The sequence below is a fragment of the Heteronotia binoei genome, chromosome 2 (assembly GCF_032191835.1).
Source record: "Heteronotia binoei isolate CCM8104 ecotype False Entrance Well chromosome 2, APGP_CSIRO_Hbin_v1, whole genome shotgun sequence".
In the NCBI taxonomy this organism is placed as follows: Eukaryota; Metazoa; Chordata; class Lepidosauria; order Squamata; family Gekkonidae; genus Heteronotia; species Heteronotia binoei.
This window is the reverse complement of record NC_083224.1, coordinates 32,495,976-32,510,636: the sequence shown is the minus strand read 5'-3', so window position 1 is coordinate 32,510,636 and position 14,661 is coordinate 32,495,976. Positions and strand designations below refer to the sequence as shown.

The 14,661-nt window shown below is 43.0% G+C and overlaps 1 protein-coding gene across 1 annotated transcript in view; it reads right to left on the bottom strand.

The window, feature by feature from the left end:
- LOC132567286 (formin-F-like) overlaps positions 1 to 14,661 on the bottom strand; it is a 102,332-nt gene that overhangs the window by 53,302 nt on the left and 34,369 nt on the right. The window contains exons 6-7 of the mRNA XM_060232971.1: positions 12,024 to 12,408; positions 1,855 to 2,017 (exon numbers count right to left, since the gene is read on the bottom strand). Coding sequence (XP_060088954.1) covers positions 1,855 to 2,017; positions 12,024 to 12,408 — 548 coding nt within the window. The remainder of the gene's footprint in view (positions 1 to 1,854; positions 2,018 to 12,023; positions 12,409 to 14,661) is intronic.

The window sequence follows — 14,661 nt, the reverse complement described above, 5'->3', positions numbered from 1 at the left end:
TGTGTAGGTACAGAAGTTAACTCCCAAATTCCTACCTGTGAATTCATAAATTTCACTTGTACGAGAGTACTGGATAGATACTCAGCACAGCACTGATCAGTTGCACAGTAGGGCAAGCAGTCACCTACTCACCACCCCATATATATGACTAAGGGCGTTTTCGCACTGACCTTACTCCGGAGCGACGTCCCTCTTCACCGCGCAGTGTCTGCGCGAATTTCGCACTAATTGCTCCGCAGAACTTGGAAGAGCCGCAAAGTCCCGCGGCTTTTGCGTCGCAAATGTAAACTGATTTTTGGCGGTTTACATTTGCGACGCAAAAGCCGCGGGACTTTGCGGCTCTTCCGGGTTCTACGGAGCAATTAGTGCGAAATCCGTGCAGACGCTGCACGGTGAAGAGGGACGTCGCTCCGGAGTAAGGTCAGTGCGAAAACGCCCAAAGTCTCTAACTACAGTTGTGCTTGCATCACCTTCCCTTTTGTATTAGTCCCTTTCTGCCTCTACAATTCCTCATTTCACAGGGGATGTATACCAAAATACATCCAAAAAACTTGCTGAATGTTAATGTTTGCTGGTAATTCTTCAGATTTTGGGAAGCCTATTGGGAACTTTCAGAAATGTCTGTGTCACTTTATGCATTTATTATTTCTTTACTTCATTTAAACCCTGACTTTCTTCTCACTAGGAATCTAAAGCACCTTACATCGCTCTCCTCTCCTCTGCTTCTTTTTTCACACCAACAAGGTTAAGTTGAGGTTATATGACAGGTTCAAAGTCATGATGCTTTATTTATACCTGTCACATAGTAACTGTCCTTTTACCCATAAATGATGAACTGGAAGAGGAGAGTTGGACCAGTTGCTATCTCGGAGCCTATTAGGAAGGGAATTGAAAACAAATCAGCCAGTATCATAATGCCCCTGTATAAATCGATGGTGCGGTCTCATTTGGAGTACTGTGTGCAGTTCTGGTCGCCGCACCTCAAAAAGGATATTATAGCATTGGAGAAAGTTCAGAAAAGGACAACTAGAATGATTAAAGGGCTGGAACACCTTCCCTATGAAGAAAGGTTGAAACGCTTAGGGCTCTTTAGCTTGGAGAAACGTCGACTGAGGGGTGACATGATAGAGGTTTACAAGATAATGCATGGGATGGAGAAAGTAGAGAAAGAAGTACTTTTCTCCCTTTCTCACAATACAAGAACTCGTGGGCATTCGATGAAATTGCTGAGCAGACAGGTTAAAACGGATAAAAGGAAGTACTTCTTCACCCAAAGGGTGATTAACATGTGGAATTCACTTCCACAGGAGGTGGTGGCGGCCACAAGCATGGCCACTTTCAAGAGGGGGTTAGATAAAAATATGGAGCAGAGGTCCATCAGTGGCTATTAGCCACAGTGTGTATGTGTGTGTATATATATACATATAATTGGCCGCTGTGTGACACAGAATGTTGGACTGGATGGGCCATTGGCCTGATCTAACATGGCTTCTCTTATGTTCTTATGTTCTTATGTTCTTCAAAGGGTTCTTGTGAGGCTAAAACAGATGAGGGGAGGGACTCCCTGAGCTCCTTGGAGGAAGATTGTTTTAAAAATGTATTTAACGATATAACAGCAGTGTACTAAAGGAAGTCTGTTTACTAGCACACATCTTGATTTTCTGCTATTTCTTTTTGGGCCTCTAAAAATGTGATGCTAAATAAAGTTTCAATGGGTGCAGAAGGGCATAACGCTGTTTAGGATTATACTATGAATATCTAGGAAATATTGCTATGAAGCTCTCACAAGCATAGTCGTAAGAGAAAGAAAACCTTCTACAACCAGAGTAACCATATTGGCATTTTTACACTTACTGAAGTTGTGTGCGATTTTTCGGTCAAGCATAATGTGTTGTGTCACCAAAGGTCCATTGCCAGGAAATCCCGGCAAGTCCTGAATACGAAACTGGTCATAAAGTCTTGCCACATCTATATTTCTCTTGCCTTCATGATAGAATGCCCATAGTGACTTCTGAATCTGAAAATATAAATGGAATGTGCCTATATGCATATATTTATTTATTTATTTATTTATTCTCTAACTTATATCCCGCCCTTCCCATAAAATGGCTCAGGGCGGCTCACAACAAACGATAAAACAATAAACAAGGTGCAGGGTTATTACATTCAAAAGTCAAAGCATTTAAAAAACCTAAAAACCTTAAAATCTTGACATTAAAACTATACAGTATAATTCACAGAAGTCTAATAAGCTACATTTATCCAGTCAGGCGTAGGCTAACCGGAAGAGGGTTGTCTTACAGGCCCTGCGGAACTGAGTAAGATCCCGCAGGGCCCTCACCTCTTCCGGTAGCTGGTTCCACCATGTAGGGGCCATTGTAGAAAAGGCCCTGTCTCTGGTTGTCTTGAGACGGACTTCCTTAGGCCCGGGGATGGTGAGAAGGTTTTGAGTCCCAGACCTCAGTACTATCTGGGGAACATGTGGGGAGAGACGGTCCCTCAGGTAGGCAGGTCCCAGGCCATATAGGGCTTTAAAGGTAATGACCAGCACCTTGTACCGGACTCGGTATGTTATTGGAAGCCAGTGCAAAGCCCGAAGACCCAGCCGAATGTGCCCCCACCTTGGGAGGCCCAATAGCAGCCGGGCCGCGGCATTCTGCACCAGCTGCAATTTCCGGGTCCGGCACAGGGGCAGCCCCATGTAGAGGGCATTGCAGTAATCCAACCTCGAGGTGACCGTAGCGTGGATCACTGTTGCTAGGTCGTCACGGTCCAGGAAGGGGGCCAACTGCCTTGCCCGTCTAAGATGAAAGAACGCGGACTTGGCAGTGGTTGCTATCTGAGCCTCCATCTTTAGGGATGGCTCTAGTAGCACCCCCAGGCTCTTGACCCTGTCCGCCGCCATCAGCAGCGCACCGTCAAAAGCTGGCAGGGGGATTCCCACCCCCCAGTCCTCGACGGCCCAAACAAAGGACCTCTGTCTTCGCAGGATTCAGCCTCAGTCCACTCAGTCTGAGCCACTCAGCCACGGCCTGTAGTGCCTGGTCTAGATTTTCTGGGGCGCAGACTGGTTGGCCGTCCATAAGTAGATAGAGCTGGGTGTCGTCAGCATACTGGTGACACCCCAGCCCATACCTTCAGGCAATCTGGGCAAGAGGTCGCATATAGATGTTAAATAACATCGGGGAGAGAACTGCTCCCTGGGGCACTCCACAGTTAAGTGTGCGCCTCTGGGATAGTTCCCCCCCAATCGCGACCCTTTGTCCCCGACCTTCAAGGAAAGAGGAAAGCCACTGCAAGGCCAACCCCTGAATCCCCACGTCGGCGAGGCGGCAAGTCAGTAACCGATGGTCGACCATATCGAACGCCGCCAATAGGTCCAACAGCATCAGCACTGCCGAGCCACCCCGATCCAGATGCTGTTGAAGGTCATCCACCAGGGCAACCAACACCGTCTCCATCCCGTGATCTGGGCGAAAGCCGGACTGAAGTGGGTCAAGGATGGAAGCGTCCTCCAGGAAAGTCTGTAGCTGCCTCGCCACTGCCCTCTCAATAAGTTTGCCCAGGAAAGGCAAATTTGAGACCGGCCTATAGTGTGCCAATTGGGCCGGGTCTAAAGATGTTTTTTTTAGGAGGGGACGGACCACAGCCTCTTTAAGCAGCACTGGAAAAAGCCCTTCCGTCAGGGATCTGTTTATGATATCCCGTACAGGATATCTGAGATCCCCCTGGCAAGATTTAATAAGCCAGGAGGGGCATGGGTCCAATTTACAAGTTGTTGGGCAGGCAGATAAGAGGATCCTGTCAACTTCCTCCAGGCTGAGGGGGCTGAAACCGTCCAGAATATGATCCGAAGACATGCTCGGGGCCTCGGTTGCATTAACTGTCTCAAAGTTGACGGGGAGGTCGAGGCGGAGTGACGCGATCTTGTCCGCAAAATAGTTCGCAAAGGCCTCACAGCCTATCTCCAATTCAATAGAATTTGGTCTGCCCTGGGGCAGCGTAGTAAGATCCCGAATTATATCAAACAATTGTGCCGGGCGCGAAGTTGCGGACGCAATCTTAGCTGCAAAGTATATCTTCTTTGCGGATTTGATTGCCATCTCATAGGTCTTCAAACTCTCTCTATAAGATGTTCGGGTCACTTCGTCTCGAGTACGCCGCCATTGCCTCTCTAGTTGTCTGAGATCCCGCTTCAATTGCCGCAATTCCTGGTTAAACCAGGGAGACGGCTTAAGGCGGGGGCGCAAAGGATGCCTAGGTGCGATCTCCTCGATGGCCCTGGAGAGTCCATCGTTCCAGGACTCTACCAGATCATCCAGGGAGTCGCCAGTGGGCCAGGTATCCCGCAGGGCCGTCAGGAACCGTTCCAGGTCCATCAGGCTCCGCGGGCGAGCCAAAATCCGCTCTCCGCCTAAACAGGTTTGGGGTGACATATCCATACGAGCCTTGAGGGCAAAGTGATCCGACCATGGCACTGCTTCCATTGCAATATCGTTCACTTGTACTCCCGCCGCGAAGACCAGGTCTAACATGTGTCCCGCCTGATGAGTGGGCGTTGTAACAACCTGGGAGAGTCCTAGTGTCGCCATGGATAAATATATTTACAGTCTTGGGAATCACTATTGTATGCACAGATGTGCACATGCGCGCACGCACACACACACACCTTTTTCTTCTCAGTGCATGGTTTCCATGGGTATAGCATATTTCTTGGTCTTGGGCAGTAGCTCACAACTTTAATGCCAGTAGCTCACAAAGTAGATTTTTTGCTCACAAGACTCTTCAGCTTAGAGGGAACATTGATCTTGGGTCATCTGATGACATACACTAGGAACAAGCTGTAACTTGCTGTACAGATAGTACACTGGGGGTTTAAGTTCCCTCCAAAATAAGACTCTTGAACTACTGGCATTAAAGTTGCGAGCTGCTGCATAAATCATTGTGCTCTGGGTCATCCTTCCTGAGCTAAGACAAAAACGTGTGAGCTGGAGGCTAAAAATCTGTGAGCTAGCTCACGCTAACTCAGCTTAGAGGGACCACTGATCTTGAGAGCCAGGCCTGGTAGGAACCACTGGATAGCTTCGCATCACTGACTTACATGACTCATCTTGGCCTGGCTGGCTGCTTGGTACTGTTCAACAGCAGCCAATCTATGAAAGCCAGCTAGAGCTTCAGGGTTGAGTCTGATTCAACAGTAGTTAGAACTTCAGGGTAACGTCTGATCCAATATGGCTTCTCTTATACCCATTTATGTTGTCCCTTAGCCCCGGTATTCAGAAGTTTACTGACATACATGCCATCAAGTTGCAACCAACTTATGGTGACCCCAGCAAGCAACTCTCAGTGCAGTGGTTAAGCAGAGGTGGTTTGCCACGGCCTTCCTCTGCAGAGTCTTTTTTTTTTTTTTTGGTTTTTTAATGTTTTATTCAATCGAAAAACAGCATACAAAGAGTTACAACATTTGTAATCTTACAAGCGAACGGAAAAGAGAAAAAAGAAAAGAAAAAAAAGGCAATAATATATACTGCTGTGATTATTAGTCATAGTCGTCCTTGAGAAGGGTCATCTGTAGTTTTATATCCGCAATTGGCAATTTTAACCAAACTCACAAAGTTCTCATTCTAAATATTTCATACAAGAAACCAAATTGTATATAATTTAACATTAATAATAAGGAATTTGTCAAACATTTAATTTACTAACACAGATTCTTGCCTGTTTCCCTCATACCATCTATAAAATTTCTCCCACTTCATTTTGGCCTCTGATTCAGAGTCCCCTTTCAACAAACTCGAAAGTATATCCATTTCTGCTGCATTAAAAATCTTATCCACCACCTCCTCTATTTTGGGGCACTTCTCTTGTCGCCAATATCTGGCGAAAATTGTCCTTGCAGATGTAAGAATATACATCGTCACCTGAATATCTTCTTTGGGGATTACTTTTCTAACGAAAGATAATAACATCAGTTCTGGTTTAAATTGGATGTCAATTTGTAATATTGCCTTTAAGAGCTCGTAAACCATTATCCAGAAATTATTTGTGACTTTACAATTCCACCAGATGTGGAAAAAGGAGCCTATTGCCGAGCCGCATTTCCAGCACTTTGGTGAGATGGATTTATCTATTTTGGAGAGTTGTAAAGGAGTAATGTACCATCTGTGAAAGATTTTAAAAGAATTTTCTCTGAGATTTATTGGTTTAATGTATTTATAATTTAGCCTCCAGTAGGAATCCCATTCTTCTAAATCTACAGTCTTCTGCAGGTTTTGCGCCCACTTTATCATTGGTTCCTTTACCACCTCATCTTCTAGCTTAATTTGCATCAAATAGTTATAAACTTTTTTAATTACTTTTTCATCCTCTTTAACTAATATCTTGTCAAAGTCAAAATTATCTTTAGTGAAGCCCTTAGGCTTGTCCATGTTATATTTTGCAACTATTTGATTCCTCGTCCACCAATCGAACTTTACCCCTCTGGATTCAAGATCTTCATTCGTTCTAAGATTATCTTTCTCGTCTAATATATCTGAATATCTAGCCTTTCTATTAAGATGCCATAATTGAGGTAGAATTGAAGCTTCTTCGGGGGATAACCATCTCGGGGTTTTAACATAAACTTTTCTTTTTACCTTTAACCAGGTCTCTAGAATAGTTTTACGTATTAACTGGTTCTTAAAATAGTTCTGTCCCTTGGAAACATACCAAAGGTTCGCATGCCACCCTGCGTGAAGATTGAAACCCTCAAGAGCTAAAATTCTGTTGTTCTCCAATAAGATCCACTCTTTTAACCAAAGCATAACACAGGCAATGTGATATGATTCCCAATCCGGGAGTCCTAAGCCACCATTTTCCTTTCTATCTTTCAATAATTTCCATTTCACTCTAGGTTTTTTTCCTAGCCATATAAATTTTTTAATTAATTGGTCCAACTTATCAAAAAAGGGTTTCTTTATCACAAAATTGATTGTTTGAAACAAAAACATGACTTTAGGTAAAATGGTCATCTTGACAAGTGCAACTCTACCCATAAAAGAGATCTTTAAATTTGCCCATTTTTTTAATAGGGATTCAATCTCTTTTAACAGTGGTCCACAGTTATTTTCATAGAGATTACTACATCTGCCTGTGAATTCTATGCCCAAGTATCTAACTTTTGGGTGATTACTAAACCCTGTTTTTGTCTCCAATTCCTTTATCCTTTGTGGTGACATATTTTTGGTGAGTATTTTGGATTTCTGTTTGTTTATTCTTAATCCTGCCACAGACCCATATTCCGCCAATTCTTTTAGCGTTTCGTCTATAGTCACCTTATTATTTTGTAGAATCAGGGCCATGTCATCTGCGTATGATAAGACTTTATAGGATTCCCCTTTGACATTCAATCCTGAGATTTTATCATTAGCTCTTATAGAAGAGTTTAAGACCTCCAAGGACAGAATAAAAAGTAACGGTGAGAGCGGACAGCCCTGTCTCGTCCCCTTATGTATTATTATCTCCTCGGTCAGACTACCATTTATTATTATCTTTGCCGTTTGATCTTTGTAGATAGCCTGAATATTTTTGGTAAACTGTTCCTCAAAGTCCATTATTTCTAATAAACGAAACATAAACCCCCAATTAAGATTATCGAATGCTTTTTCGGCATCGATAAAAAACAATAGCATTTCCTTTTCCCTATGAACCTCATAATATTCTAAAATGTTTGATACAATTCTTATATTGGTTCTCAAATGTCTCTTTGGTAGAAAACCTGCCTGATCCTCATGTATTAATGTTTTTAATATCTTCTTCACTCTGTTGGCCAAAATCAACGCATAAATTTTATAATCTACGTTTAACAGCGAGATCGGCCGATAGTTTCTAATCTGGTCTAAGTCAGTTATGGTTTTTGGGATTAAGACTACATTGGCCCCATTCCAAGAGTCTGGAGTCTTACATACACTCCAGACTTCATCAATAAGAAGTTTAAAATGTGTTATCAGGGTCTCTTTCAGCATTATATAATATTCAGCGGGGAAGCCATCCGGTCCCGCTGCTTTATGTTTCTTGAGTTTAGACCAAGCTTCTTCTAATTCTAACATCGTGGGAGAATGGCCCAAAATTTCTTTCTGATCCTTAGTTAGTCTTTGTGTTACCTTTTGTTTAAGATACCTATCTTGTGCGTCCCCGTCGATATCACTGCCTCTATATAGCTGAGTATAGAAATCACAGACTATACGTTTCATCTCTGCTAGAGATGTTTTTTGATTACCTTCTTTATCCTTCAGGGTATTTATTATTTTCCTCTCTCTCTCTTTTCTGACTTTGTAGGCTAACCATCTCCCTGGCTTATTCGCATTTTCAAAAAACTGTTGTTTGGCGTATCTGACCTTTTTCTGCATCTCTGCCAAAAATATTAGGTGGACCTTATGTTGCAACATCTTTAATTCTGATTTCATTTCTTGTAAGGTCGGTTTCTCTTTTAGCTGTCTTTCTTTTATCTTTATTTTTTCTGTTAAATCTGTTAGGGTTCTATTTTCCTCCCGACTCTTAAAAGCATTGTAGCTGATAGCTATACCTCTCATGTATGCTTTACTCGTTTCCCATAAGGTTGTATAAGAAATGTCTTCCTGTGTATTTAATTGAAAAAAGGCCTTCAACTCTTTTCTGGCATGTTTAATAAATTCTTTATCCTCTAACAGTTTTGGATTCATTCTCCACCCTGGACTTCTCTTAACATCTCTCATTGCCATGATAATGGGATTATGGTCAGCAATTGTGTTGGGGAGGATTTCTACTTCCTCAATTAATTTCGTTAAGTTTACTGAGATCCACATCATGTCTATACGAGACCATGAGTTGTGTCTACAGGAAAAGAAAGTAAAATCATTTTTGTCCGGATTTAGAGTTCGCCAAATGTCTACTAAAGTAAATTCTTCTACCAGCCTAAAAAAGACCTCCGGTAGGGTATTACTTCCGGATCTTCTAGAGCTTCTATCTAGCTTTGGGCATGAAACCGCGTTAAAATCACCCAACAGACATATCCTATCATAATCTTGAGTTCTGATTTCCCTATAAAGATCCTTATAAAACTTGTTCTGTTTGTCGTTTGGTGCATATATATTAACCAATAAGATTTTCAAAGATTCTTTAACGATTTCTATCCCCTGAAATCTTGCATCTTCCGATTGAAAAACCATTCTGGCTTGCAAGTTCCCTCTAACATAAGTAACTAATCCTCTTTTTTTCTTTTGTGCTTCAGAGGTTATAAATGCCCTACCTAGTTTTTCATTCCGTAATAGCCATTCATCTCTCTTTCTCAAATGTGTCTCCTGCAAACATATAATATCTGAATTTATTTTCTTTAATTGCAAAAATGTACGTCTTCTTTTGTTTGGGGAATTCAAACCATTAACATTCAACGAAATAAATTTTAACTTGTTCATTCTTATTTGGGGAAGGAAAGAAAGGAAAAGAAAGAACCGGCTTTTTATTCACCTGGAAAGTTTTTCTTTTTTCTCTGCGCCCTGGTTTCTCTCTGAGACCTTTCCTCTCCCTGTACTTCCCCCTCCTCTCTTTCGCTTGAGGAGGCCGGATCATCCGGTTCTCCCACGCCACTTGAATCAGTCTTGTCCTGTTTTTCCCTGAATTTGCCTCTCTCTCCTTTCCATACCCAAGATTTAGCTTGGTTTATCAAAAAATCTTCCGCCTTCTCATAAGAATCTATCTTGTATCTTGTTCCCCTATGTGTAAACAGCAGCCCCTCTGGGAACAGCCATCTATACATGATCCCTTGATTTTGTAACATTGCCACTAAATTCGCATACGGTTTCCTTTTATACCTTATTGCCCAAGGGATCTCTCTCATCACTTTGATCCTAGTTCCTTTAACCATGAGTGGAACCTCCCTTATTTCTCTCCAAATTTTTTCTTTAATACATCTTCTCACAAACTTTACATGGACTTCCCTCGGAAGATCGTTTTTCCTTGCATACTGTGATCCCACTCTTATTATATAATCAATTTCTTTTTCTATCTCCTCCTGGTCTTTCCTTATAATGTTTGTAAGTGCCTCTGTTACCATCTCCATTAAATTCTCGCCTTTGTCCTCAGGGATATTAACTAATCTGAGTATGTAATCTGCTTGGCCCTGTTCCAATTTGGCCGTTTTAATATCTTGTTCTTCTTGTTTGCTTGCAATTTCTCCTATCCTTAGGTCGGTTTGTTTGAACTTCCCTTCTATTGACTTTGTAATTTTGACCACTTCAGCAATATCCTTCTTGGTATCCTTGCACTTATCATCTAAAGCTTCTATTTTGTTAGCAAGACTCTCTATCTGATTGCTTAATACAAGTTGAGTCTGCTTCAAATTCTCAAGATAAAATTGTTGCATTTCTTTGAGGGCTTCCTGAGAGATTGACGCCCCTACTGATTTGGGTTGGCCAGGTGAGAACTTAGCTTTAGCCTGCTGAGACATTTTAAACAATTCTACAAAGCTCTACAAAAACTACGGCTGGTATTATAAATCAGCGTTCTGGCCACCGCCTCCACCTCCACCCCTACCTACATTGAAAGCAAAAATACAAAGTCTGCAAAGTCTGCAAAGTCTACAAAAGAAAGAAAAAAAAATACAAATCTGCAGAGAAAGAGAGAGGCTCTCCCACTTCACCTCCCACTCCCCTTTCACTCCCCACTTCCCTCTTCACCTCCCCCAACCAAAGTTCTTCTGATAAGAAAAAAAGGAAAGGAGAAAACTATATAGTTAAAACGGAAAGAAGGGGAGGGGGGAGAGGGGATAAATATTGAAAAACCAAGTCCAAGTTCGTTTCAAAGCCGTTTGAATCTCTGTAGCTCAGCCTTTTCTAATGAGTAATATCTTCCAAGATTCTTGCAACAAGTCCCAGCTCAAATTCTATAAAGTTTACAAATCACCAAATCGCTCCCTTCCTCTCCGTCTCTCCCTCAGTCCAAAACTCTCTTCATCTCCAGTTTCGCTCTGTCCTTTTTAAACTCAAAAAAAATAGCTTGAAAAAGGTAACAATAAGGTCCAGATAGTGAAGACTGGGTATTAAGAAGTCCACCAGTCGGGAAGCCCGCCAACCGAAGGGATAAGGGAAAAAGAAAAACACAACTTGAGTTTCTACCGTCCCTTCTAGCGCCAACGCCTCTGGCTCCTTCTTCTCCCTCACGCCGCCGCCATTTTCGGATCCACCGCAAAGAAAAGACAGACTAGAGCCTTCCTCCTCTGCCGTCCGGGTTAATTTGATCCAGGGAAGTCTTCCTCAGCAAAAACGTAGTGAGACCGCCAAGCAGACCGAGTCCAAGTTGGAAAACCTCTTTATTTCCTAGAACCGCCTTCCAAACAGAGCCCTCCTCATACCGGCGGTCGGAGCTGAGTCGCCTTAGCGGCGCCTCTCGGCTTCGGGACAGGAAAAGAGGGCGTAGTGCTTGGGGAGCCAAAAGACCCCTTCCAGCACTTCCCTCAGCCCCCTCGGTGCACTGCCTCCAACGACAGGAGGTATGTGCGGGCACACAAGCCCCCCTAGAAGCCGAGGTTCGGCGCGTCTCAACGGAGCTCACCGCACAACGCAGCCGCCTCGCCCCGCCATTGACCGGAAGCTCCGCAGAGTCTTTTTTTGGTGCCCTCACATCCAAGTACTGGCCCAGTTTAGCTTCTGAGATATGCCATGCCACCTTTCCTCTCATCCAGAAGTTTGCCTCTGAATTTGGAGATTCCCTTTAGTCGCCATGACTAGTAGCTGTTGATGGACCCATCTTCCACGAATCTGCCCTCATTTAAAGCCCATTGTGCTAGTGGCTGTCATTTCCGTGGCACTCAGTTCTTTTAAAGGGAAAGTCATTATCCAATGCTACAAATCTCCAACGTGAACAGCACTTTTTGTTCAAACTAACATGCCTTGCACCTTGCACGCAAGTATCTTTTTTAAGCCACACGCTTTGCAAAAAGGAACATTTCCGACAAACAAACTTTTGAAAAAACATGATTTCAGTGTTTTAGATATATATATATCTCATACCTTGTCCTGAGGAATGACATCCCAGTGAAAAACTTTAGTTCTTGTTGAGGCTGGAGGAAAATTGGGCGACTTGGGGGAAGGAGGCACCGCCCCTGTGTCTCCTGTCACTACAGAATGTTCAGTAGTTGCTGAAAATGTACAGTTTTCTGGGAGGACATGATCCACGGTCCCAGCCAGTGGGGCTACACTGAGATGGGAGGCCTCTCCTGTCTTCCTTGCATTTAAATTGCAAACTTCCCCATCTGCGATTCCTGAGGCACCATCCTGAGCCAATGATCTTGCCTTGAGCACTGAGCAGTACCTGTCTAAGAGCATTAACCACTGGTTTTGGAGCTTGCAAATGTCCTCTAACTTGTTGTTCTGGACAGTAAAGGGTATTTGGAATCTACAATTTAAAAAAAAAGTGTGTGAATTCAAGACAGTGTACATGAAATGCCAACCAGCACAAGCAAAACCATTTCTGTTTTGTGCCCACTGATGTTCGACAGTTTTACGTGTCAAAAAGGGCAGAACAGTGGTCTCTGACCTTTTCAGGCAGAGTTAATTGCTTAGGCTTTTGAAGAAAAAGAGCTGAGATTTATTTTTGTGTGCCTGTGTGCAATATATTGAGTCAGATGAACAATTTCCTCATGATTCTCTGTTCTTCGGTTTGAAAGGGACTAGTTCTTCATGCTTATGAGGTTGTAGTTAGACATTTTCAACAGAGTCTAACCTCTGTAAATACACCCTGTCAACTCACAGTACCTTGAGAAACAAAAATTCAGTTACCAGGGCTTTGTTAGTCCCAGAACTCTTTTTAAGAATAAAAAGTGGATCAGAAATACACTTGATATAATAAAAACGCCTTTTGGTATTTTCCTGGCATCTTTTCTTCAACAAGCCACCACAGTTGATCATCACGTATCCAGGATATTGGGGGAAGGTAGAGGAATAGTATCCAAGGTACACTGCATAAATCAGATAGGCATACCATGGGCATCACCTATTTTAAAAATGAAACTGGCATACCTAATAAACTTGTAGTGCACAGATTCAAACAACCCATTTCTGTGTATCTTTGGGAGAAACTAAGCCTGTGATAATAATAGTTCAGAGAATTTATTGTTTTCTTAATTAGCTTAACTTTAGTAGGGGCTGCTTGATCCCTCAATAGGTTAATATAATCAGCAATGTGGTGGAGGTCAACATATATATCTATCATGTGGTAGGAAGTGCACACGCACATTTGTAAAATCACAACAGATTTCCACAGTTCAACAACCTGAGTGGAAGGATTGTGAGAAACAGGCATAGTGACAAAAATATATATGTTTTCCATAGAGATGCCAGCCTCCAGGTGGGACCTGCAGTCCCTTTCAACAATGTTTGCAGGGCCACAAACAATGGATCAGTTCATGAATGAATGAGCTTCCCAGTTAGGTTCGTGGTTCAGTTCGGGTTCTACCACAAACCACAAACTGAACCACATGTTCCATCCCTAGCCCTATGACTGCTAATCCCTTAAATTTAGTTAAAATCTAGACCACTTCTTCAGACAGCTTGGCATCAAGGGTGGTGGGGCCAGAGAGCTCAGTGTCCTCTGACTGGTGATCTTTGCCCCACTGTGCTGTTCCCAATTCTGCCCTTGCACTACTCAAGGTCCATTCAACGGACTGAAATCATTTCCTAATGCCTGGCACTGCTGCCTGGTAACAGCAGCTGTTGCTATGTGCCCTGTCCACATGTTTTTCACTCTTTTGAGTTGGCATAAGTACTAGGAAAGGGTCAGAGGTCTGAGAGAAACCTAGTAAAAAGACAACAGATTTTTAGCCCAGTGGTACCTTTAAGACCAAAAAAATTTTATTCAATGTATGAACTTTCATGTGCAAACACATTTCTTCAGATTAATACTAATGGAAGCTGACATTTCATATATATAGGCAGATGCCTCTACATAGGTGAACAGCACAGTAGCATACAACTTAATGCACACAAAAGCTCACACTCTGAATAAACTTTTGTTGGTCTTAAAGGTGACACTGGACTCAAAATCTGTTCCAACGCTAAAGAGCGACACGGCTGCCCACCCGGATCTAGTAAAAGGAGGTATGCCCTTTTGAAAAAAGCATAGTGGGAAATGGCTATTTCTATTTACTTAAATGGAGTTCCGGATATCCCAGATTTTTGTCAATGGTCCAGTAGTGTCAGAGGCCACACTGCCAGAATCTTAATTGATCTTAATTACTCTCTCTCTCTCTCAGCTTGACTTCGCGAATGAAGATTTAAGAAAGGTGCAGTAGTCCACGTCTGCTGCAGGCTCGCTGGTGGCTGACAAGACCAATGCGGGACAGACAGATCCGGCCACAGTGGCTGCAGGGAAAAGTCTGACTTGGGGTTGGTGCTGTAGCAGTGCGATTCTTCCTCAATCTCCTTTTGTCCTCAAGACCAGCTATGCGTGCATTCTCAAAGGAAGAGACAGCCTGGTGGATGGTGTGCCTCCATGCTTTGCGATCTGAGGCTAGGTCAGACCACTGGTGATGGTTGATGCAACAGGTACCAAGGGATTTCTTCAAAGAGTCCTTGTACCTCTTCTTTGGTGCCCCTCTATTTCGATGGCCGGTGGAAAGTTCGCCATACAGGGCAATCTTGGAAAGGCGAT